This window comes from Heterocephalus glaber, unplaced genomic scaffold (assembly GCF_053883595.1).
Source record: "Heterocephalus glaber isolate CG9 unplaced genomic scaffold, H.glaber_assembly_v1.0 deba00001497, whole genome shotgun sequence".
NCBI classification, from domain to species: domain Eukaryota; kingdom Metazoa; phylum Chordata; class Mammalia; order Rodentia; family Bathyergidae; genus Heterocephalus; species Heterocephalus glaber.
In genome coordinates, this window is record NW_028258320.1 from 25,508,753 (window position 1) to 25,536,545 (window position 27,793).

The window sequence follows — 27,793 nt, forward strand, 5'->3', positions numbered from 1 at the left end:
TATTTTAACAGGAAATTTTTCAAAGCGTTTGCTGTTATATCTCTGAACTTCACCATTTCACTAGCATCTGTCAGATTTAATCACCTACAGAACTACCTTATAAAGATTACCTTATCAGAAAAAGTGTCATCTTGTGAGCTTAGGTGTGAGAATTGCAAAATAAAGCTGAGCTACAGTAACAACTGCTGTGCTAATTTATTGTAAATTATATTTTTTGTTTGCAGAGATAAGACATGAGAAGTGTTTCTATTTAAATTCATTTCCTATTATTTCAACATAAATACCAAACAGCTTGACACAAAAAGTGAGAACACAGAATATTCCTTAAATAGGTTCTAGTGAAAGTGAAATTTATTTTCTAAACTATTGGAACCAGTCATATCATACTGTTCTAGGTGCAGAATCATACAGTACAATTAAGACAAAATATAGATGCTAAGAATGCTAGATGGAAATTTCTGATTGTCGTGTAGTGAATGTTGATTTATAGGATACGAACTGGAAATAATTGCATAGCAAGCTGGTCTACAACAAAGCTTTAATTCACTGGGCTGACACTGTAAACTCATAATCTGTCTACCTAGCACCAGTCATGATAGATTACAGCCGTTCAGAGCACATAAAGCATGTCCTTTTCATGAACATTCTGGGAACTGTAGTTCAGATGACCCCAGTAAAAACAACTGCAGTGGTTTTAACCAAGCTGGTTCTTGAAGAAATGTAAAAATCATGAGTCATTATATTATTAAAATGCAGAACTAGGTGGCAATGAATCACATGAAGTTATCACCTTTAAATCACTAAAGAGAGCATAAATTGGGTCCTATAAAGCTCCATGAGTCTCAGTGCATTTTTAACAAGATGAACCTCTTATATAAACAAGATTTTATTATTGTATTTATTGTTATTATTATTAAAACTAGAGTAAAATTTAATACTCATAAAAATGAAGGGCTAATGTTGCAGGCTTGAGCCAGAAAGAGCATAGGCCTGCATTTTGCAAACTCCTTTAGGTAGCTCTGCCAATATATTTTGACCTATTCTCGTTCTTATGAGTCAATGCAAAACATGGGAATTTGTGTGGTCTTTAAAATATGCATTAATGAATGAAGCATCTGGAAAAAAGCCCTCAAATCTATCATGGTTTTTAACCTAAACTGGTATTTGAACCCTATCTTGGAAAACCAATGCAACTGTTTCATCTTTCAAACCCCCACTTTTTACAAACACTTTGGATTTAAAAAAAAAAAAGGAGAATTGAAATAACATTGAAGAAAAAGTAAAAAAGTAAGTTTTCCATATTTTCTATGATTCTCTGCAAGTAAACTTTATATTGTACCAGACACATTTTATCTTTTGTGTAGGACTTAGATTTTGGTGCAGTTCCATTGATCTAAGTATACTTCATATGCTGGACACATCATAAACACAATTGTTGTCCTCACAGGGATTACAGTCTGGAGGTGGTGAAATAAATTTTCCTATAAGCAATTATAACACTGTGAAAATGTCCACACTTGAGCTAAGGTAAAGGACTGTTGGGCTTGTCCACTTTTATTTAGCTGACAACTGAATAGAGTACTCTACCAGTCAGGGGTCAGCCTAACAAAGAGACAAGCAAGGAAGGAAGGGTGTGGCGGGGTATGTGGATGGACACTACTGTCATCTAGCTGCTCCTCCAAGTAATTATCCAGAACCAGAGAAAAAGTGGCACTAAAGGACTTGGAATACAAAAATATCTCAGAATAAATTAGACTCTTGGAAAATTTAAACATTATTTGCTAATTTTTGATAAATATTAATTTGATTATAAAGAACAGAAGAAACATTGTTGGCTAATGGTTATTTTTACTTAAAATATTTATAGTTTGAAGGATACAAATAGACCTCTGGTGATAGATTATGAAAAACATATTTGATAGCTAAATATAAAAAAATTTAAAAACTAATAACAACTGACATTTATATAGTCCTAGTCCTTTTCTCCCAAAGCTCTTGACAAATATTACTGACTGTGTATACATAGGAATAGCACTGAAATGTAGCTTTCAAAGGACTAGCTATTAATCCAAGGAAAGAGTAGTAAATGGACGATCTACCAAAATATAGGTCTGCAGAATATAGGTATACATTTATGAAAATACACCACTTCACTTCCCTCTCAACGTGTTTTTCATGTTTTATTGAATTACAAGTCTTATTTACCTTTAGTCTTTTACTAAGTCTCCCACTGTGTTTGTATTTTTTCCCCTGAGATTGGGCTTGAGGTGGTTTAATGGTTCCTGTGGGGCAGTAAGTACCAGAGTTGATGTCACTTTCTGTCTGCAGATAGTAGCTCTGGCTCTTTAGCGCCTCCTAGCCTGAGGAAGAATGATATGTCAGTGCAACACAGGTGTGCCATCTACTGCACCTGGATTTCTCTGGAACCAAGAATGTTCTAGTTATCTGAGAAACACCATCTGTCTCAAGCTAGTTTCATTTATGAAATATTTGATCAAATGAGTTATTGCTGGGTTGATGGCATTATTAAAAGGACAATGCTTGTCATACTTGTTTGGACAAAATGTAAAGTACACAGCAAGAATCATTTTTAAATACTAGAAAATATAAAATACTTAAGGTACACACTTTAGGCCCTTACTGTAAAATACTAATTATTTTAATGCATAATCAAAGCATGACTGGCAATTACAGAAATATAAATTAAGGTTCTTTACATTTCCTGTAATGATGTTAAAATTTGGACATTTTAATTCAGGACTTATTTGAAATGATTTGCTTTAAATTTTAACATTCATCCTGCCTTCCTCTATAAATTCTCTATCTCTTCAAAACTTAAGCTAAACTCTCAGCAGCTCCTTACAGCTTTCATATTTTTTTTTCAGAAAACGAGATCTATATTGAATAAAACTCCAATTTATACCATCATTTTCAGTGTAAATTTATTGAGCATGCACTGCAAGTCAAATTCTGGAATACAGAATTGGAGATTCACCCAGAAACAGCCCACAAGCTCGCCTTCAGTGTCTCAGTCTAATTTGTGGGTAGGGGGCTTGGTAAGATGACATAGGAAAACTTCAGAGTTAAATTATTATTAGAAATATATATAGGGATCCTAAAAATATAGAAAAAGCAAAGTCCATTTATTCTGATGTAAGTGTTAAAATTAGGTGTTTGGGGAAAGCTTAAAGGGGAGAAAATGCCAGTGTTGAATCTTGAAGGATAAATAAAAGTTAGCATGCAGATGGTGTTGGACAGGGAGAAAAAAATCTCAGAAAGAGAGAAAGGAAGGAGCATGTACAAAAGAAAAGAGAGAGAAGAAGATTCTAGAACAATGCACACTGCATTGGTGAATGGCTGGGGTCAATCAGGCCTGTGTACAGTTCTAGCTTTTGTACTTAATGACTACATGATCTCTTGGTACTTTAATCTCCTGTAAGTCTAGGGTTTCCATCAGTTAAATGGGCTAAGTGGCTGGCCAATTGACAATCATCTAATCAGCCAATTTTCTTGGGAACATATATCAGAAAGTAAAATGGAAATAAAAATTATAACATTTAACAACAGAATGAAGTCTGATTGAGGAGTGCTACTGTTTGAAAATATAAATGTTTTAAACTTCAAATGATTTATAGAGTAAATCATATCTAGCAGTGAGTGCATGATTGTCTTTCTCTAGAGCTATATTGAAAAGATAGAAGAAAAAATAAAAATAAATCAAGGGGCTTACTTCTTACATGTCCTAATAATAACATGAAAATTTAAAAAACAAGTTTAGCAAAAGTTGGAACAATGTATTACCCTGATCATTTGCTGAGAGGAAGGCAGCTTGATTAATGTAATTAAAGGGTTGCTTGTAACTCAAGACTCAATTAAAAAAATAAATTTGGCCTTATTACTTTACTTCCAACTGGTGGTTTTCCTAGTGTGATTTTTGAGCTAAAATCTGCGGCTGCTTTGTTCATGACACATGAATTGTTTTAGCACATCCTTTCCCCTGCTGTGCATATGATTAAGAAAGCAGAGGTTAAATAGTGCAGTAAAGAATTGGGTAAATTCATTCTATTTTTGTTCACAGTGTTGTTTAGTCTCTCCTTCCCCCTTTCAGGACCAGAGGAGCTCAGGAACCTATTATCATCTTTTGAAATTATTTAAGATATGCTCTTATGCTGAAAATATGACCTCTCTCTTTCAACATTTTCTAGTACACTGATTTGTGATATCTGTGTTTCAGGTATTGTCTCCACAGTGTTGGCAAGAAAACCAAATGCAAGTACATCCTACCATTATTGGGTGCTAATATATGCTGGGTACTTAAATATAATTTTGCATACTCTGTATTTTTTTTTCCTTTGTGATAAACCAATGAGTATAGTCATTCTCATTTTTAGAAAAGGGATAAGGGGCTCTACAGTGTTATGCTAATGTTTCAAGGACTTCAAATTAGCAGGTGACAGAACCAAAGTGCTAACTCTGGTCTATCTTATTCCAAATCTCAGTTCTTATGCACTTGCTTTGTGTGTGTGTGTGTGTGTGTGTGTGTGTGTGTAGTTTAATTCAAGAGATCTGAATCTAGTTTTGGTGAAGAATCATGCATATCATGCATATATGATTAAATTTAATTGACTAGAAATCTTCTGCAATGCTGTCTTGCAGTTTACAGTCTAATGTGGGTGGGACTACAGTACTGGGTATCATATGGTAAGCAGCACAGAGGGCAGCATAGTATAGTGGGGAATACATGACAAATGTAACATGTCCTAAGCAAAAGAACTCTTTTCTTTTCTTGAATCTGTTCCTTCCCCACTCTTCTAAGTAATAGTGGTGCTAATATTCACTAAGCTGTCAAACTAAACCCTGGGAGGTATCCTTGATTCTTCTTTTTCCTTCACCTTCAGCATTAATTCTTCAGGAAGCTCTGTCAGATCTGCTTTGAAATGTATTCGAAATCAAATTCTCATTACCTCCTCTGCCGCCATGCCTTCCAAGTACAGGAATGCCCAGACCACAGCCACCACCTCCCACCTCCCACTTCCCTGCTTCCTCCAGTCTATTTAAAGCCATGTGCACAGAACAGCCAGAGTGGATTTTATGAGGCCTAAAGCTAAATCATGATACAAAATTAGGTATAAAAGAGAATATATAGTTCACAAAAGTAAGCATATAAAATAATAAAAGAATGAACAATAAATTGCATTTATTAAAAAGAAATTCTATAAGTAGTACAAAATTAAAAATAAAATTAAAAATTGGCTGCTTAGTCTATGTCTATGATACATTTTACCCTATTTTTAGACTTCATACTCAGCTCTTCAGATACAATAATGTGATATTACTTTCCAGCAAAAACAATAGGACTATTCAGTCTTTCCTCCAGTTTGGTTAATGGAAATGTTTTTATTATTAATTATTTAGGGAAGTTGCAGCTTCACAACTTATCACTAATAATATCATACATATTTTAGGACTGATGTCAGATTTCAGGAAATCTTTAGCAAGTTCCCTATGTTCATACATAAGCTGCAAGAGCTATGGTTCTTTTCAGGTTCACTTACTCAGGAAAGATTTTAAAACTCTTACTCCTTGAAGAAATGACAGTCAATAACCAGGCTGTATTGATGCTTTTATTTTTGAGACATGTTATAATTTTTATTTTAATTTATATTACTATTTTTATTTAAAAGCATGCCCGAAATTTAAATTATTTTTCCAATGTCATATGATTTATTTTTCTCTATTAATTGGATCATCAACCAATCTAGCAGCCTACTCATTGTTTCTATTTAAAATGTGTCTTTTATTAGATTAATACTTTTATTATGATCTGAATTTTGGGGTGTTGCAATTTACTTCTTGCTGTCAGAATAATTTATTGATTTCAAAGCTCATTTGTATCACTCTTGTTTCATCTTCCATTATGTCTTAATTTTTCTCAATTCTTTAATAAATCAATTTTGAGATGACAAAAGAAGGTACCTTGCATATAAATCCAAATCAGAAGTTGTGATTTTTTATTTGTTGAACAAAAACATTCCAAAAGTCTGTCCAAATTAGTTAAATGGTATATTCAAAATTTATTGAATAAAATGTTTGCATTTCATTTGCACTTTGGTTTTTATTCCAAGTCTTCAAAAATATATTTTAGAGTTCTTGAAATGTCATTTAACTCATGGCAAGACTTGAATAGCTTTTCACACAGCTGATGTTTAGTAGATATTTCCATAGATTAGTTTCAAATTCTATACATTTCAAACCTGCATTCTCCTCCACTACTCACACATGCCCAGAGCCTGGCACCAAAGGACAAACTCACATTGCAATACGACCTTACATCTGGTGCTTTTATATGATGATGCCACAATAGACTGTAGGAGAAACCCTCCCTGTACAAAGATGTCTAGACACACATTAGAAGAGTTCCTTCTCCCAGTTCAGTTAATGACCTTTTTGAACATATATGCCTGTCCAGCTCCAAGTCTCCAGATGTATGTAGGGAATTTGCATGTTGTCATTCCCATATCATATTAACCTTCATGTACTTAACACTAAACTCATCGTGACAACTCTCTTATTATGAAAAAATGGGTTTGCTCATTATGTTAATGGTACAATTACTCTTTTATGCAATCTTGCTTAATTCTGTGAAGATTTTGGTTCATCTTAACTTCTTAGTCTTTCATATCCAAATGGTCAACTTATTCCTATGTTAAATTTCCTTTAAAAAGTCTATTTCTTACATCTGTCCCTTCCTTTCCATTACCATCCCTACCTCCTAGCAATTTTTAATACTTTCTCTATTTTTTAACTTCCTAATTAGTCTCTCTGTCCCTAATCACTTTCATTTCAAAATGTTGTGTGTAACACTGCCAAGTTACTTTGCTCAAAATACTCCTTTTATCATACCAGTCTCATGCTTAACACCTGCAAGCTAAATTGCTGTTTATAACATTTATGTGAGAATTCTTAACAAAGATAGAATTCAAAAATGAACTTGAATTCCTGAAGAATTAAAGCTACTTTCATATCTATTAAATATTATTAATTTGGATGAATTGGTTGGAAAGCCAGCCTGAACTTGAGAGGAGTCTGAATTGCAGAATATTTTCTAAATAGACTTCATTAAGTGGTAGAGATTCTCAACCCTTCAAGCAAGGGTCCCAGACAATTTTACGCTCGTGCCCAAGGCATTCACTATTTGTAATGAATTAACTTCTCTCCCATGCATCTGGAATCTTACTAGTTATGTATTATCCTTAAGAAAATACAGAAAATAGTTAATCATTTTCTGTCAGACTTCGTTTCTTGCAGACCCCTGTTGCAAAAGACTGGAACAGTAACTGAAGCTACCAATAAAATGTTACAAGTAGAGATTCTGGATCTACTTTAATGACTTAGAAAAGCAAAATGAAAAAAAACAAAAATAAACCTCATTATAATTAGCAATGGGCATTTGCATATACACGGCGAATGCTGCCTAATTCAAACTCTGTCCTCGCAAAAGCAGATATAAATGTGTCATGAGTAATGAGGTCCTGATGTACAAACGAGTGTGCACTCATGAGTATGTGTGTATGCCATATATAACATTCACATTTCCACACCTCTGAAACTAAGCAGCCTCTGTGCAATATTATCGAAATTATAAATGTCTGTGTTCTTTGATAGATCAGTTTGCTATTAAATGAGAACAGATTGATATATCTGAAATTCAGTTATTTGAATTTGAATATGGTTATTGCTGTATATAATTTCTAATAAGGTTCCATTACTATAATATTTATTGTTTAAATCCTTGTTAAGATATTATAATTTTTATGTTAGGGTTATAAGATGTTGTGTGTATGGTGCTGAGGTTCAAACTTAGGCCCTTGAGAATGTTTGGCAAGTGCTCTACTACTGGGCTATATCCCCAGGGAAAATTAATTTTTGAGAGGAGAAAATATGACATAATATTTTGATTCTGGAGCTATGTTAACTATTTAAGAAATTAGGTGAATAGTATATGTTTGCTAACAAAATAAGTGACATTAGTGTATTTGAATATCATGAAGCTGTTAAAGTGACAGAAACCCCAAAATTCCAGAAGATTTAACAAGATTCTATTTTATTTTGCCTCACATTAGTGGTCTGGAAGTAACTAGTAGAGAAGTGCTATTGTGGTTCCGAATTTTATAGTCTTTTGGCATCTAGGCTCCTTCTCTCTTGCTGTGACTCTGCTGGATTCCACTCTCAAGATTACCATGGTCCAAATTGGCTGCACCACCTGGATCTATCTTTTCCATGTTCTAGCCAGTAAAATATGAAGATTAAAAACAAAAATCACCAACCAAACAAGAGTATGTTCCTTCCCTTAAAGGACATTTCCATCAAGTTACATACTTTAGGCCAGGTGTAGTGGTACATGACTGTAATTTTGGCTACATGGGAAGCTGAAGCAGGAGGATTGCAATTTCAAAGCCAGCCTGGGCAGTTTGGTGCAACTTTGTCACAAAATTAAAAAAACATTTTTTTAAAGGGCTTGAGTGTAGCTAAGCATTCCCTGGTCTTAATCGCCAGTACTGGAAAACAACAACAACTAAAGTCACACATTATTTCTGCTCACATCTCATCAGCAAAAATTAATTTTGGCTAAGTGGACTGACTTACAGATTGGGAAATGAAGTGTTTTTTTTTCCACTCAACTACTCACCTATCCAAAAATTATCTGAAAAGAAAGCTGGAGATAGACGTTGAGAGATAAAACAGATACATGACCAGAGATATAGTATTGTCCTTAGTTTGATGTGTCTCCTAACTGTATAATAATACACCATACTTGCTGTGTTCCCATCTCCAAGGAGGAGGAGATGGTAGGTGGACCTATGCTAGCAAGTTAGAGCAAACCTTAATCTGCTGGTTTTCAGCCATCAAAATCATGGAGGTTTTAACAACTAGAAGATGCTAAGTCCTATCCTGTCTATTGCCGGGGGAGAGTGAAGGAGTATTAATAAATAAATAGTCTCTTTTTCAAAGAGCTCTGAGGGAACCAGGTCTGTGGTCGGGTCCTAGTAACAGTACAGGGATCCGTGGTAGGACTTCCGAACAACAATATTCCAAAGCTCTTAAGAGGAAGGGTTATAGGAAAGACTGAGTCAAAACTGTGGGCTCCATTCCTCTCTTTCCTTTCTTCCCCTCACTTCTCTTTCTTGGTTACTCATTCCTCTCTTCTCCAACTCTCACCAAGCCTTTGGAATAGTTTTTGTTGTGGCTTATATGACAGAGGAAGTAAAGAGGGGAAAAGTAATTTAATACTGAAAAAAAAGTTTCCTGAAAGGAAGCTGAGGGTAAATAACGATAACACTAGACGCTATAAATTGAGCCCCTTGAAGGTAGGTTTTCATTGTTTTAAGAGGACATCTCTTCAACAGCAGAAGATTGAGGAAGTCAGAGTGAGGAACAACGAATTTGTATTGGAACCAGATTGCACCTTTCTGACTGGCTGCACAGCAGCTCTTGGTGGGAAACAAGGACTCCAGATTTCAGGATTATAATGAGCTACTCTTAGGTGATGTCAGTTGGACAACTTTGATGATTTTGATAGAAGACAGCTAGCTCTAAGACAATTTCGCATCTAGAAATACAGAAAATTACATTCCTGCTGATACTGACTTAGCTTTCTGAAGAGGACATGTTCCCTTTGGACTAGGGCCCAGGTGATGTTCACATTTAAAGGCTCTTTGGAGTTCATTCAGTATTCCTTTGAGGGACATTTTTTAGCTGGGCCCTACTTTTACTTTACTGATCTTCAGAAGCACCTTAGATTTTACCTTTGCTTATGAATAGAACTCCATATATTCCTGCCCCTGGAAAATGTCATTATAATGGAGTTTCTTTGGAACACAGGATGCTCAGTACTAAGCTTACTTTATTTAAAATATTAAGGTTACTTTGAGGTTAGATTGAGTTTCTCAATTATGCTTTTACTCTAATTTGGTCTCACTAATTAAGCCATTTTTACTAAGGGAAACTAACACTATCTTCTATCCTGCTTCACATTTTCTCATCCTATTTTTGTTTTTATTTTAACATTTTGTCCAACACTTCTAGTCTGGATGAGCTTGCTCATAATCTTTTGATCATGGCCCTGGCTCCAGAAAGAGCTACACTTATTTCTCTATTTATGAACATTGCCAGCTACCTAACAGACATTTAAATTTTGAAAAACCAGTGTTTTCACCTTCCCATCTACAGGAGACAGATTTAAAGAGGTTTATGTGAAGATATAAAAATCCATTGTATTTTCTGTTGACATGAAGTGCTGCAGGTAGCTTTCTGATTTTTCTCTTAACTCTCTGTAATGTGTACCCCCTTTCCTAAAAAATTCTTAATTAGTGTCTAGTGGTTCTTAACACCTGTTTAATTTTCCCTTGAAGGAGGAAGGGTTTAATTTTTGTGTAGTTAGTAGGGATCTTTAGCAGAGTACAGAAGGTTGGCAGTGAAACAGTAGACTAAAGCAGGAAAACAGCAAATATAACAGGAAACATCAGACTCCTAAAGCCACCAATCTGAGACTTGTGTATATATTGAAACTTTATAAATGTACATGAAGAGTAAAGAGGTTTGGGGTATATGAATATGTGTGCACGCATATGTGTATATTGCCACATATAATAAAGTTCACATTTCCATATCCTTGAAATTAAGCAGAAGAGGAGGTTTAGGGCTGAGAGGAAAATAAATGAACCCAATTATTGAGAAACACATATCTCATAAGTAACATTAATATATTCTCACAGAAAACATTATTGTTGAACTGGGAGAAAAGCCTTACAGTTTGAAAAAAGTCTCCCTTTGTGTATTTTTGATATATATCAATGAATATATATTCTAAAGTTTTATTTTTTTCTTTTGTAATTTTAAAATATAGTCAATGCATCTAATAAGCAAGCTGAATTTATTACATAAATCCAAATATGTCTCAGCTGAAATATTTATCTACTTAGGGACTTGATCATGTTCTTTCCTCATCAGCATTTAATTATTTAACTAAAAATCAAAGAAAAATCCATTTCAATAAAATAATTAAGAAATGTAAATGAAAGGCTGATGTCTCTCAGTTTGTATTTTGAACTGCAACTCTTCTGAACTGTAAATGCATTTTATAATTTAAAAGCAAATTCTACTTAGAAATTTTAAGAAATGACCAAATTACCCTAAACTGCAGTAATCCTGAATGCGAATGACTTTGCGGCTGGTTTGGAAAATCGTTCTCATGGGCACAGGGTGAAGTTGTAGCCAAACCTCCACAGGAGGGCACTATAGTGTGGCTCTGGTCTAAACTGCAACTGCAGCAACCCATCTGGTCCTGACTGGCTTTTGATTCAGTGTCTCAAACGGGAGTCCTTATCCTGCATTAGAAAATTCCCCTCTTCCTAACTGAGGATAGATGGGTTTCATATATGGTAAATATTGATTTTCTTTGGTAAAAAATTATTTTAGTAATTTAATCTCTTTTGAGGCGTATATTCAACATAAAATTTTATCCCCAAACACAGAAAAATTGGTAGCGTGCGTGATCTGAAAGAAGCGAGACCTAAATAAACCAAATTATATAATGCTTTAAAAAATAACAGTAATGTTTTAGAACTACTAAGTTAAGCGATCAAAACCAAAAGGCCTTACAATAAATGCCTTTATTACTTATAAGTAATACGTATGTAAAAATGGTGCTACTTACATATGGTACATATTACTTATAATGGCAGGCCTCGGTAACTAGGCGGTAGATAAATCAATCTTAGTGAATGTAAAAACAGAATCAAGATAAAAATTCCAAAGCATTTCCAGGCTGGTTCTTCTTATTCTCATACAAAGGCTCTGAAAAGATTCACTATATTAATAAAGATAGATATTTGGGTCAAATTAATATTTTTCAAAATATATCTTTTCCTAACTTTCAATTTAACTAGTATGTTTTCAAGTCATTCTCCAGGAGACAAAATATTTTAATATTTTACTAGATTTAAATCAATATAAAAGTAATTATAGTCTTGGCAGTTGCCATGTGCCTTTGTGAGCCTTGACTATTATTCTGAGGACTAACAGAGCCATGCAAGTCCATGAAAGCTAAATCGAACAGACAGTTTCATTAAATCTGAAAAGTAACAGGAGTAGTGGTTACAGATATAGATTATATCTATAATCTATGTTTCCATTTTATTTCTTTCATTATAGTTTCATAAAAAAATGTCAATTGGGGAAATCCTAACAATGAAGGGGAAGATGGGGGAAAAGTCTTGGGTGTTTTCAGTATCTTTATGGGTGATACATACTGCCTTATAGTCAAATATTGGTAATGTTAATGTTCTGATAAGTTATAGTCAAATAAAATACTGTAACTGTAGCATAATTCTGACTGTTTTCTGAACCTGCATTCTCTATCAGAAATTGATGGCGTTATGATTTCATACAAATGCAAAGTGCTTGCTTTAAGCTGAGGAGTGCTCTAAACTTTTGATGGTTCACACCTGGATTGAATAATTAAATTTGTTAGTAATTAAAATGCTAGTTCATTTCTTTCCCGGGGAATCAAGACAGACTGTTTTAATTTAAATATCTTTGCTTTTAGCTCATACTTACAGATCTTTAGGTCAATAAATAATTCAAAAAGTAGGTTTGAAAATTAAAAAAGAAAGTAAGTTAATCTGCTTGCACATAATAAAATTATTTTGAAATATCAAGTAAAATTGTCAAATTTATGCAGTCAGATCCTTACATAATAGAACAATAATATAATCAATATTTTCCTTTGCTTTTAAATCTACAATCTAGCTAACTAGAACATTTAAATTATTTATTGTTTGAAAATTTTAGGAGACAGAAATTCTAATCAAATGACTTGATACCAGTAACTCGAAATAATGCAACTTCTGTGATCTATATTAAGAATGGGGCAATTCCCACTGGATTTTATATTACTAAAGATACTAAAAGATCACCCTAAAAAAGTTTTATTCAGGAATTTTTCTTTCCTTTCTTTCACTCATTTTTTCCCAAAGTTAGGGAGATGTACCAATAGTTGGGGTTTTTTCCCCCACAAAAATACACTACTATAGAATTTCAGCATAAATGCAAATTTTGTTTAAAGAAAATGCTCCATTTGTTAAGCACTATGCTGTAAAAATCTATTTAATTTTCAAGTTTGATACTTCTAAAACATCCAGTACTTTGAGAGGTAACTGTTGTTTCTGTCTAAATACAAGAAGAATCAGAAGGGGAAATATGACATTAGGTGAACACTAGAAACCCCCCCCCCCCAATACAACTGGTAAGAGGAACATAATGGGAAGCTTGAAATCCTGGGTTTTCTATGGACTTCATTTTCAGGTAAAGAAATGACACAAATGACACAATGTCCCTTCTTGGGCAGGATTATTTAACAAAACCAACAAAACTGTCACCAGAACTTGTGGAAGCAGCTTCTCTGGGTGGCTCACGTGAGCTTTCTCATTGTTCCCATGGTTCTGACCTTGAGGTTTAAAATATTACATCAAATTTTGGTCAAAGTTTTTTGTTTTTTTTTACTTTGTACTTTTTAAGTAACTTCAAATTTACATTGTAAGTTACTGAGATAAATCATTGTGTTCCTATACAGCCTTTGAGAATAACTTGCAAATTAATGCTGGATTCTCTGTCATTCTTCAGTGTGCATTTCTTAAGAATAAAGACACTGTCATTCATATATAGATATAGATAAAGATATAGATAGAAACTACCAAAAATGTATATATCAGGAAAGAAAAACTTGTATAAATATTTTAGTACTAAATTTATTGAGACATCTGAGATTAATACAAGTTATGTTTGACCTCTACAATACAAGAGGTGCTCAAAGTGGTGGCTATTAGCTTCCAGACATTTATTAATATGGCAAACTGCTGAAGTGTGTATATATTTTTGGTGGACTCTGTAAATAATGTCTATTAAAGTTATATTTGATCTAATATTGCCATATAATGCCCAGACTCCAATAACTATCAATTATCCCAACAACATCATTTATAAGTCCAGCATACAATTTAGGTGCATGTGTTGTATTTAAATATTTGTTCAGCCTCTTTCAACTTACAAGAGTTCCTCATTCTCCCCTTAATTTTCTTAATTTTCAGCATTTTGAAAATCAAGAATAGTTATTTTTTAGAATATTCATCTTTGTCTGATGTTTCCTCATGATAGTTACCTTTTCTGATACTGTGCATTTGACTATTTGGGACACCATATACAAGTGAAATCGTGCAATATTTATCTTTTTGTAATTGACTGTAATTAGCTTATTTCATTTAGCATGACCCTCAGGATTCATCCAAATTGTCCATATTGTAGAGTCCCCTTCTTATTAAAGGCCAAATGGTATTCTATTGTATGTATAAACCACATTTTCTGTATCCATTTATCTGTCGATGTACATTTGGGTTGTTTCCACATCTTGGCTATTACAAATGACATTGAAGTGAATATAGGAGTGCAATATGACTTTGAGATTCTGATTTCAATTCTTTTGGATAAATAACTCAGAAGTAGTGTTGCTATATCACAAAGTAGGTATATTTAAAATTTTGAGAAACCTTCATGTTGTTTTCCGTAGTATCTATACCAACCATATGCAAGGGCTTCAATTTCTCCATGTCCCTGTCAACATGTCTTTTTTTTTTGCTTTTATTTTATCTTTTAAAATAATGGTTAGCATGACATGTGAAGGGTGATTTTAATTGTCGTTTTGACGAATTTTCCTGATGATTAGTGATACTGAGCATCCTTTTATGTACTTGATTGGCATTTGTATGTCCTCTTTGGAGAAATATCTAGAACTGGATTTATGATGCTACAAAAGCATAATGATAATTAGTAGTAATTGATTTGATTGAGAAAAGCCATGGTAAACAATTATAGGTAATTGCAATCAAGAGACTGTCAACTTTCTTGGCTTTGGGATCTGCCTGGGAGGTTGGTGAAGCACACTTCTAGATGTATCTGGGTGGATCATGGAAGGGTGGCTTTGAGGTTCATGTCTGATCCCACACAATGATCCCCTGCTCTGCTTTCAGGCTGCCATGAATTAAGCAGCTTTGCTCTGTTATGTTCTTCTCTTATGATGTTCCTGCCTTGGAGCCAGCTGACCATGAACTGAATCCTCTTAAAACATGAGCCTCATTAAACTTCTCTTCCATTAAGTTGTGGGAATCAGGTATTGTATCCAGCAATAGAAAAACTGACTAATACAGGACTTCAAAATAAAGGGTAATCCTTAAGCATGTTCATTGTTACTGAAATATCACTGTTCTGGGCATTCTCAGAAGACAAAGTTAGTTAGAAAAAATCATATTATATTATATTATATTATATTATATTATATTATCTTTCTTGAAACCTGTTAGTTCATACTGATATCTCCAATATTACTTCCTTCTTTAATGGTGATAAAGCCTATTTTTCTTGACTTATCTGCCCAATTCTCCCATATGTAACCACTTTTCAAAGCTGTGCCAGCCAAAGCTTGATTCTAGATACACATTGTCCTCTTTGTCCCCCTATTGCCCCTAGTTAGAATTCAAGAAGGGAAATGGGAATGGAAGGAAGAAGAAGGCAAGCCTTAGGAATCTTGCCCCTAGTTACATCAGTCACTTACATAGCTGCCAGTAGTGTTGGCTGAAAGATAGACCTGGGATGGATAAACTATTTCTCCAGCCTACTACCAAGTGTGCTCAAAGAAGCTCAACTTGACCCAAATTTCTGAATATCCAAATTCTGAACTGAACCTTTGGAATCTATTTAAAATAAATTGAAACAATCAGGTTCAATATATAAACATATAAAAGAATCGATAATTGCCATATTCTCTCTTCCCTTTTATCTTGAGGGTTCAAAACATTTATTTTTGAAGGGTGACATAAAATGCATAGGGATAATATAGACTACTCATTCTTTTTTTAAAAAAGACAGAGGGAAAGCCAATGAGCTTACTTTTTAAAAAGCTAGCTCTTTATTGTTATATTTTCACCCAGAGATCCGTAATAACCTGGCTACAGGTGTGGCTTTATAAACTTGACAGACCAATTACAATAATGGTAACCCCATCTCTATATGTCCATTTTCCAGGAAAAATGTTTTATTATCAAGTTTCTGAGATTTACTTGCCAAATGTTAAAAGTCATGCACATAAATATAAGAACTAACTTTGTCTGTTTAAAAAGAAATACTAACAAGAAAAGTAGAAAGAAAAAACCAACAACACAAAATAAAATTTACAGATCAAAAAGGAGCTAAAGAAATAAGAAAGACTGCTTTTAAAAAATCAGAAAGGCATATAACCCATATTTTTAGATACATTCAGAAGTGTGTTGAAACAAAAGAAGGATTAAAAAATGGGTTTAGTTCTATGACATTAGAGTCTAAAAATACTGATGTTTGTGACCCTCAGATTTTAATCTTCTGGAAATAAAATTTAAAACCAATTCTGTAATAGATGCTAATGTAAATGATGCTTACAGGCATTGATAAAACACTTTGCCTTCCTTCTACTAACATATTCCATAATTATACCGTGATTTAAATAGTTTATATATAGAGAGATGAATGTAGAACATGAGAAAAGTGTTCATACATTAGCATTCAGAGTAAGTAATTCAAACATCTAATTGTTCCAGTCCATGGAATATTTTAAAATATTACCGGTTAAATGTTCAAAATTATCTTGGATTTTTTTTTATTGAGTCATTCTGATCATTTGCAAAATTAGAAGATGTTCTTGATGAACATAGATGCACATTATAGAAAATAAGCAAAGGTATAGAATGACAATTATCAGGAAACTACTTCTGCTTTTCTTTTATCCCAGATGCATGCAAAAACCATTTTTTCTAAACTAAGCTTCTGCTGTTTGAAAAGAGTTAGGGATGACAAGAGACATTTCTAGTTTTTTTTAAAGCTGAAGAAATGCTGTGGGTAAGGGGTTTTGAGTGTAAATTCTTTGAACTCTAGAGCTCTTTTAAATGCATTTTAATTAATGAAACAATTTGAATATCTTTATTAAATATTCTGTGAGCATCTGTGAAAGCCTTAATATTGCAAAAAATTATTCTTGAGAAACATGCAATACCAAATTTATGAATCTTTGCCTTTGTAACTGCAATGATTTGAAATTTTAAATCTTTGTAAATTCTAGAGTTTTTTTTAGAATGGATGCTAAGACTATATTTTTTTGTAGTTTGACAAGTATGATTGGTTCAAGTCAATGAATGCTTACTGAATATTTTTCTGTGTTAAGATCTATAGAAAAGTCAATGAAATAAGAAACAGCCCAAGCTTCAAGAAGTTTATAATCTAACAGAAGGTAGTAATAAAGATAATATTTTACTTCTTATTATTTATACAAGTTCCATAAATGAAGGCTGTGGAGTAAGAAAGAGGTCATGTAGTTCTGGACAATCATATATGATTCTACACATAAGAGTATTTTCTATTATGCCTGTAGTTTTTTTTTTCCAGTAATGGGGATTGAACCTATGGCATTCTCATTGAACTATTTATTTTTTGAGACAGAGTTTTGCAGTTGCCCAAGCTGGGCTCAAAATTGTGATCTTCCTGCCTCAGCCTCCCAGAGTGCTTAGATTACAGATGCACACCACCATTCCTGGCTTAGATTTTTTTCTTAGCAAACTTTGTTTAGATTTATTTTTTTGGTTAAAGAGTTGCTCTAGAGAATTTTTAAATTTGCAAGCAACTTTTATTGTATTTTTTTTTACCACGTTTTTCACTTCGAATTTCAATGCATCATTGTCAGGCAGCTTATGTACTATTTCTAATATAGAAATTTACTGAGATTTATTTTGTCGAGTAAAAAGTTGCATTTAAAAATTTTAAATGGATGCTTAAAATAATATCTTATCTGTAGACAACAGATATAAATAAATCTGAGTGTGTGTTGTGTATTAATATTCACTAGAGACCATTCAGCATGGAAGAACTAAACAACTAATCAGACAAAATGACCCTGCAAGTTGACATCAACTAGCTTTTGACTTCAGCTTTCTTAGGGCTGGCGTGATGAACACATGGCTGGCCATTTTGAGCCTATGTGGGATGCTCTGATGAATAATTGTTACTCCACAGCTGCTCAATAGATGAGGCATTATCTGCATTGTCCTTTTCTGTCAAATTCTTTCTTCCTCCTTCCCTTCACAGTTGTTGATCTTTACTACCAATTTTTTGTCCAAACTCCATTTTAGTATATGATTATGGGCAACCAAGCTTGGATGCTGAATATTACCCAGATTGTGTTGACAAGTGCAATTCTCAAAAACAGATACCTGGATAAGTAGAAGATGTGCTTCCTCAAACTTTGTACATTTTGAGATTATTACATATTGTTTGAACATTTGAATACTCATCTGATAAGAGTATGTAATTCTGGAGCCAAATGTCTTTTCTTCCTAAACTCTGTTGACAGTGCTCTATAATATTCTCCCATCTAAAGCTACTAATGAGAGTTATTAAGCCAGTGCTTTCTTTATTTTTTAAAAACCTCTTCCTTTGTTGATGACTAATTTTTATTGCCTGGATGCTGAAGTACAATAACTTTACTGTACTATATCTCAGAATTGACATTCTTTACCTTTTTCTTCTAGAACAGTTACTCCTTTTGTCTTTAGATCCTGTCTTCCTTAAATTCAGAAACATTCCTATTATCTCTTTGAATGATTCTTTTCATTCTATAATTTTTGCCCTTTTCTTCAAAGACAGCAGTGCCACCGATGTTGGATCTCTACTGGATCACTGGTGACCCTTCTCACCATGTCTTTCTGCTCACATTCCTTCTGAGATTTTCCTAAAGCTTGCTCTCTATGTCATAGGTTTGTTTCTTTGCAGTATAATTTTTACTCTTTTTGGTAAATATTTCTAAGTCCTTTAATGTCATTATTTTCTCTCTCTTTTTAGCAGGTCAGTTGAATTTTATTGTTTTTATCTTTCTGTCATAAATGTTTAACTTTGGAGGTTCAAAGGATGTATTCTTTTTTCACAGTTAAGAGGATTTGAATGTATTTTTCAGAGTTGTACAATCATCATTTTTAATTCCATAACCAACATGCATCGCCCTCCCCTCAAACCCCAGCATCCATGAGCAGGCCCTCCCCACACCCTCCTCTCCTAGCTCCTGGCATCAAACTATTTTTCTGTAACAGGACAATTTTTATTTATTGTATTTTATTTCTTGGTACTGGGGATCAAACTCGGGACTTTGCGCTTGCGAGGCAAGTGGTGGAACGACTGAGCTAAATCCCCGGCTCCTAGGACAATATTTAGAACAGAGTAAAGCCCATCCCTCAGGGAAAGGGAGTAAAAGTTCTTCAGAACTAGTAAGAGTAGTCCAAACACATCCTTTAACTGTGCTTCCCCCAAGTACATGTTTCAGTACACAATGATTCACCATGGGAAGTTAGTTCATGTACATAACACATCTTAATTCTTTTTATGTTCCCTTCCTCACATCTTCCTCCCCCTGCCTCCAACTCTTGGGCTGCTTCCCATTTGCAAAAGATCTGTCTCCCTGTTTCCTATTATTTTTTTTTTTTGCTTTTTAATTTATACTTTGGGTTTTTCATATAAGAGAAACCGTAAGTTATTTAAATTTGTGTGCATTTATTTCGCTTAACATTGTAGTCTCAAGGTGCATCCATTTTTCCTGCAAATGAATCAATTTACTCTCCATTATGGCAAAGTAGTACTGTATTGGGTGTGTGTGTGTGTGTGTGTGTGTGTGTGTGTTTGTGTGTGGGGGGGGTATTATTGTGTGTGTATATATAAATATGTATATATTACATTTTCTTTATCCATTCATCTATTGATGGACATATAGACTACATCCAAAATTTAGCTATTATGAATTGTGCTACTGTAAACATAGGTATGCATGTATCACTGTAATAAAATGTCGTTAACTCTTTTTTTTTTTTAGACTTAAATTCTTTTATTGGTACATTTTAGGTATACAACACAATTACACTTCTCATTGGGAATTGTACCTTTACATAATGCATCTTGGTTCTTATTTTTTCCCCATTCCTAGCCCGCCCTTCACGCCCTCCACCCTTCCCTATTTACAAAGACTTTATTTCCATTTTTTCCATTTCTCATCATTTTTCCTTTCCCTTCCTTCCTTTCCCTTGCTCCTCCCACTATTCCTACCCCTTTGGACCTTTTCTTCCTATTTTGCACTATCAATTATTCATTCTAATCATTGGTACATTTTAGGTATACAATATAATGACATTCATCATTGGAAATTTGCATCTTTACATAGTCTCACTTGATTCTTGTTTTTCACCCTTGCCCAGCCCTCCCTTCAACCCCTCCATTCCTCCCTATTTGCAAAGATTTTATTCCTATTTTTCCATTTTCTCATATTAATTCCATTCCCTTCTATCCTTTCCCCTAGCCCTCCCATTTCCTTCCACTTTGCCCCTTTTCTTCCTATTTCACATTATCTATGATACATTTAGTCCTTATTTACACTTTCAGTTTCTCACACCAGAGAAACTGTTCAGTATTTATACATGTGTGTCCTATTTATTTCACTTAAGAGTATCACCTCAATGTGCATCCACTTAGCTATAAATGTCTCTAATTTCTCATTTTTTATGGCTGTGTAGTAATCCATTTTATAAAAAAACCACATTTTCTTGATCCAGTCTCCAGTTGATGGGCATTTGGGCTGTTTCCAAGTTTTAGCTATTACAAACTGTGCTGCTATGAACATGGGCACACATATATCACTGTGGTATGATTCTTTTAATTCTTTGGGGAAGATCCCCAGCAGTGGAATAGCGGGGTCAAATGGGACTTCCAGTCCTAGTTCTTTGAGGTATCTCCATACTGATTTCCACAGTGGTTGCACCAGTCTACACTCCCACCAGCAGTGGAGCAGGGTTCCTCTTTCCCCACAGCCCCGCCAGCATTTGTTATTGGTTGATTTCATGATAGCAGCCATTCTTTCTGGAGTGAAGTGGACTCTCAGTGTTGTTTTCATTTGCATCTCTCGAATGATCAGTGATGTTGAACATTTTTTCATGTATTTATTTGCTATTTCTACTTCTTTGTGTGAGAAATGTCTGTTCATTTCAGATGCCCATTTTCAGATTGGGTCTTTAAATTTGAGAGGTCTGATCTTTTTAAGTTCTTTATAGATTCGAGATAGTAGACCTTTGTCTGAGGAAGAGCAGGTGAAGATTTTTTCCCACATTGTGGGATGTCTCTTCACACTGTTGGTGGTTTCTCTTGCTGTGCAGAAGCTTTTTAATAAGAAGAGATCCCACTTGTTGATCATTTGTGCTAGTTCACGGGCCACTGAGGTTTTGTTCATAAAATCTTTTCCTACACCAATGTCTTCAAGGGTTCTACCTAACCTCTGTCGAACTGGTTCAGAGTTTCTATTTCAATATTTAGATCTTTAATCCATTTTGATTTTAGTTTAGTGCATGGTGAGAGATATAGGTCTAGTTTTAATCTTTGGCAAGTTGAAGCCCAATTTTTCCAGCACCATTTATTAAAGGGGATACCTTTCCTACAGTGAGGGTGTTTGGCTCCTTTGTCAAGGATGAGATGGCTGAGTGTATCTGGCATTGTTTCTGCATCTTTTAATCTTTTCCACTGGTCCTCAGGTCTGTTTCTTTGCCAGTACCATGCTGTTTTTATCACAGTAGCTTTGTAGTAGAGTTGCAGGTTGGGGATTGTGATACCCCCTGCCATGTCTCTGTTACTTAGAATAGCTTTTGATATTCTGGGTGTCTTCTTGTTCCAAATGAATTTTTGGATTGTTTTCTCAAGGTTCATGAAGTATGCTGCTGGGATCTGAATTGGAATTGCATTAAATCTATATAGCAGTTTTGGAAGTATGGCCATTTTCACTATATTAATCCTTCCTACCCAGGAGCAGCAGATGTCTGTCCATTTTCTGATATTATCTTCAATCTCTCTTTTCAGAGTGCCATAGTTTTCAGAGAAGAGGTCTTTGATTTCTTTCTTTAGGTTGATTCCTAGGTATTTCAGTTTTTTGGATGCTATTGTGAAAGGAATTATTTGCCCTATTTCTCTCTCAGTGAGTCTGTCATTGGTGTAGAGGAAAGCTATTGATTTTTGTGTGTTGACCTTGTAACCAGCTACTTGACTGAATTTGGTTATTAAGTCTAGAAGACTTTTGGTGGAGTTCTTGGGGTCTTCTATATAGAGTATCATGTCATCTGCAAATAATGACAATTTGACTTCTTCATTTCCTATCTTTATTCCTTTTCTTTCTCTTGTCTAATTGCCTTGGCTAATGTTTCCAGAACTATATTGAACAAGAGTGGTGATAGTGGACATCCTTGTCTTGTTCCTGATTTTAGTGTGAAGGATTTCAGTTTCTGACCATTTAGTATGCTATTGGCTGTTGGTTTTTCATAGATGGCTTCTATCAGTTTGAGGTAGAGACCATCTATTCCAATTTTTTGTAGGGTTTTTATCATAAATGCATGTTGGATTTTGTCAAATGCTTTTTCTGCATCTATGGAAATAATCATATGGTTTTTGTCCTTGGCTCTATTGATATAGTGTATTACATTAATTGATTTGTATATATTGAACCATCCCTGCATCCCTGGGATGAATTCCACTTGATCAGGGTGTATGATCTTCTTGATGATCTTCGGCAATCTGTTTGCCATTATCTTATTAAGGATTTTTGCATCTATGTTCATTAGTGAGATTGGCCTACAGTTCTCTTTTTTGGTTGGGTCTTTCTCTGCTTTGGGGATCAAGGTGATGCTTGCTTCCAGGAATGAATTTGGGAGTATTGCTTCCCTTTCAATTTCATTGAAGAGTTTAAACAGTAGTGGTAGCAGTTCCTCTCTAAATGTCTTGTAGAATTCAGCAGTGAAGCCATCAGAGCCCGGGTATTTCTTAGTTGATAAGTTTTTAATTACATTTTCAATTTCATTGGTTGATATTGGGTTGTTCAGAATTTTAAGTCTTCTTCGTTCAACTTTGGTAATTCATATGTATCTAGGAATCTGTCCATTTCTTCTGTGTTGTCCATCTTATTGGCATATAGGTTCTGGAAGTAGGTATTGATGATCCTCTGGATATCTGCTGGGTCTGTTGTAATTTCACCCTTTTCATTCCTAATTGCATGGATTTGGGCCTTTTCTTTCCTTTTTCTGACAAGGTTGGCTAAGGGTTTATCAATTTTGTTGATTCTTTCGAAGAACCAACTCTTGGCTTCATTGATTTTTTTGTATTGTTCTTTTAGTCTCCATTACATTGATTTCTCCTCTGATTTTTATAATTTCCTCCCTTGTATGAGCTCTGGGGTTGTCCTGTTCTTCTTTTTCTAGAAGCTTGAGGTTCAGCATCAAGTTGTTTAATCGGGCTCATTCTGTTTACCTAATATGCATATTCACTGCTATGAATTTCCCTCATAAGACTGCTTTCATTGTGTCCCATAAATTCCAATATGTTGTATTGTCATTGTCATTTAATTGAAGGAACTGTCTGATTTCTTCTTTAATTTTCTCTGTGACTGATAGGTTATTCAGAAGTGTGTTGTTCAATTTCCACGTGTTTATGAAATTTTTTGAGTTTCTTTTGCTATGGATCTCCAATTTCTTGGCACTATGGTCTGATAATATACAGGGGCTAACTTCAATTCCTTTGCACTTACTTAAACATGTTCTATGTGTGAGTATGTGGTCTATTTTGGAGAATGACCCATGTGCAGCTGAGAAGAATGTGTATTCTGATTTTGTGGGGTGGAAGACTCTGTAAACATCTGTTAAGTTCATTTGTTCAAGAGTTTGATTGAATTCTAGTATTTCATTATTAATTTTTGTCTAGTTGATCTATCTATTTGTGACAATGGGGTATTGAGGTCCCCCACTACTATTATATTAGTGCATGTATGACTTTTCATGTCCATTAGTATTTGTTTTATATAGTTGGGTGCACTAGTGTTTGGTGCATAGATATTTATGATTGTCATCTCTTCCTCTTGGATTGTTCCCTTTACAAGGATGTAGTGCCCTTCTTCATCTCTCTTAATCAGTGTTGGTTTGAAATCTACTTGATCTGCAAAGATGATAGCTACTCCTGCTTTTTTTCGGGTTCCTGTCACATGCAGTATTGTTTTCTACCCTTTAACTTTCAGTCTATGAGTTGCCTTTTGAATTAAGTGTGTTTCTTGTATGCAGCATATTGCTGGATTTTGCTTCTTGACCCATTCTTCCAGTCTATTTCTTTTGATTGATGAATTGAGACCATTAACATTGATGGTTATAACTGAAACGTATTGACTTGTCATTGCCATGACTTTTTCTTTTTGTTTGGGTTCTCCCCCTTTACATTTAATTTCTTGTCGTGCCAGATGGGTTCATTCTGCTTTGCTTCCTGGGGCTGTGATCCTCAATGTCTGTTCCTAGGCTATTGTGTAAAATTCTTTGGAGTGCTGGTTTGGTATTCACGAAGTTCCTAAGGTGCTCTTTGTCATGAAAGTATCTTATTTCTCCATCACTTTTGAAAGATAGTTTTGCAGGGTACATCAATCTGGGTTGGAGGCTGTTTTCTTTGAGGGCTTGGAATATGTCACTCCAAGCTCTTCTTGCATTGATGGTTTGTGTTGAGAAGTCTGCTGTGATTCTGATGGGCTTTCCTTTGTATGTGATTTGTTTCTTTTCTCTAACTGCTTGTAGAACTTTGTCCTTCTGTTGAGTTTCTGGAATCTTAACAATTATATGCCTATGTGTAGAATTTTTTTGATGAAGCCTATTTGGAGTCCTATATGCCTCACTTATCTGTATGTCAAGTTCTCTTCCCCTGCTTGGGAAGTTTTCTGCCATTATTTCTGTGAAGAGATTTTTTATGTCACCTTCAATCTCTCCTGTTTCTTCATTGACTCCAATCAGTCTTATGTTATTCTTCTTTGCATCATCTAGCAGCTGCTGGATTGATTTCTCATGTTCCTATTATAAGGAAATTATAAGATTTTGAAGCAATTTTTCTTTTCCTGGTCACTAATTGCAGTCTTATCTTCTATATCTGAAATTCTGTCCTCACATTGGCTTATTCTGCTGTGTAGACTTTCTATGGAGTTTTTAATGTCCTGGAAATCTATTCACATCTGTTTTATGGATTCCATTTGTTTCCTATGTTGGGATTCCATCATGTTCCTGAGCTCCCCTCTAGATTTATTAATCATGTTTTGCACTAGGGGCATGATTTCTCCTGTTATCTGAGAAATTATTTCTGATTTCATTTTTTCCAGATCCCCTTTTGTTGCCAGTTCAGTGGGTCCAGGTGGTTGAGTGTCAGAGTGTTCCATCTCATTTCCCTTTGAGGTTGCTGTAGGTGATCTGGAAGTCTGGTTTTGAGACTTATTTATGTGTTTTCTCATTTCAAGTGCGGTGGAGGCTGTTCACGCCTGCATGGATTACCTTCTCTGAGCTGGGAGAGGTGGGACAGGGGCCAGGAGCAGTAGTAGGGATGGTGGCCCCAAAGTCCTTTCCTGTGGGGTGGGAGCAGCAGGAGGGATGGTGGCCAGGAAGCCCCTTCCTCTGGTCCAGGAGCAGTGGGATGGTGGATCAGCAGCCCTTACCTCTGGGCTGGGGGAGCAGTGGGAGGGATGGTAGCCCAGACGCCCCTTCCTCTGGGCCAGGAATGGTAAGATTGAAGATGGCCCAAAAGCCCTATCCTCTGGGCTGGGAGCAGCGGGAAGGATGGTGTCTGGGAAGCCCCTTCCTCTGGACCAGGAGCAATGGGATGGCGGTTCAGAAGCCCCTACCTCTGGGCCGGGAGCAGCGGGACTCAGTACTATGGTCTGGTGGTCCGGTGTCCTCTGTGTCTTTGTAGTATGGAACCAGGTGGCTGTACAGAGGAGTGGGGGTGGGGGTCCAGTGGATTGTTGCATGGGCTGATTCTGCGTGTTCTGCGCAACTTGGTACCTTGGTAGAGCGTGCACAGACTTGCCTGTCTGCAGCGGGCTGATTCGGTGTGTTCTGTGAGACTCGGGACCTTGGTAGGGCATGCACAGACCTGCCTGTCTGCAGCGGGCTCTGTCTTTAACTCTTTGGGAAGATACCTAGAAGGGAAATAGCTGGGTTGAATGGAATATTTATTTTTTGTTCATTGAGGAATCTCCATACTGATTTCCATAGTGGTTGTGCTAGTTTACATTCCCACCAACAATGTAGAAGGATTCTTTTTTCCTTCTCAGTTTAGGCAGCATTTGTTATTATGTTTTTATGATTTCTTTTTTTAAATTTAGAAATTTGTTGTTTAATCCACAAGCTTCATATAGGTTTGGTTAAAAAAATATCAAAAACAGTGAAACCAAGACACTATTTCAAAGTTTGGGCCCTTCCAGCTTCCAAATATGAGAACTCTGAACATTATATATCCCAATTGAAAGAATAAGACAAAAATATGAATGGTGTCATGACATTTCAGAAAACAAAAGTTTCATGTAGCTGAAGGATCCTTCCTGAGACAAGTTAACTGACTTTACAAGAGGAGAGGGGTGGGAAGGGAGGGGGCTGCTGGGGGAAGGGGGGGAGAAGAAGAAACCTAGAACAGGATAGAATCAAATTCCAGTGTTTTTATGATTTCTTGATGATGACCATTCTTTCTAGAATAAGAATTTCAGTGGTGTTTCAATTTGCATTTTTTAATGGCCAGTGATGTTGAACATTTTTTTAATGTATGTTTTGGCCATTTGTACATATTCTGAAAAGCATCTATTTCATTTGTCCATTTTTTTGATTGGGTCCTTTATTTTGGGGTGGTCTAATTTTTTGAGTTCTATATATTTTTGAGATATTAGTCCTCTGTCATTTGTAGCTGGCCAAAATTTTTTTCTCATTCAGTAGGTTGTCTCTTTTCTCTGTGGATTGTTTCCTTTGCCATTCAGAAGCTTTTTAATTTGATATACTGCCATTTCTTGATCCTTGATATTATTTCCTATGCAAGTGAGGTTCTGTTTAGAAAGTCCTTGCCTATGCCTATGACTTCAAGAGTCTTTCCTTTTTGTCTTCCAGCAGGTTAAGTATTTCTGTTTTAATATTTAGATCTTTGATCCATTATGATTTAAGTTTAGTACATGGTGAGAGATATGGGTCTATACTCAGTCTTCTTCATGTATATAGCTAGTTTCTCCAGCACCATTTATATACTTTAAAATGTTTTCCTTAGAGAAAATCCTCATCTGTCTTTATTGATACTCTTTGTTTGTTTGTATTTCTCTTTCCCTTCTCTTTCCTTACTTCTCCCCAGCTCTATGTTTTTGTTTAGACCTACAGTGGCCTCCCAAAATTCATGTGTTTGGGAGGTTATTAGATCATAGTGGTGCTGGAGCTGACTTCTATTAGGATGTGGGTTCTGGATGGAAGAGGTGGGTCACTGGGGTCCTGACTTGGAAGAGTATAGCTCTTTTCCCTGTTTCTCCTTTCTCTCTGCTTCCTGGATCCCACGAGATGAGCACATTTTCCTCTGCCATACCAGTCTTCTATGCCACTTGTATCTGGTAGCCCAGCCAACCACAGACTAAAAGAAACTGAGCCAAAATATACTTCTCCTCCTTCAAGGTATGGGTGTTGGAAATTATCTAATACAATCCTTTTTTTCTTCCCTTCTTTCCTGTCTTTTCTCTCCTTTTCTTCCTTCTTCTTCATTTTTGCTGTTTTTTTCTTTTTATTAAGTATATCCAATTTTTTTTACAATGGTGTACTTATTTTTTGGG

General features: G+C 35.1%; 1 protein-coding gene across 3 annotated transcripts in view; it reads right to left on the bottom strand.

Moving 5' to 3' along the window:
* Cabcoco1 (ciliary associated calcium binding coiled-coil 1) overlaps positions 1-27,793 on the bottom strand; it is a 113,067-nt gene that overhangs the window by 19,044 nt on the left and 66,230 nt on the right. For 2 of the 3 annotated variants that reach the window (XM_087184811.1, XM_087184812.1), the window contains exon 6: positions 2,367-26,137. The exons of the other annotated variant lie outside the window; for it this stretch is intronic. In XM_087184811.1, the coding sequence (XP_087040937.1) occupies positions 25,490-26,137 (648 nt within the window). In that variant the 3' untranslated portion in view covers positions 2,367-25,489. Of the gene's footprint in view, positions 1-2,366; positions 26,138-27,793 lie in introns of those variants that run through there. 3 annotated transcript variants of the gene reach the window in all.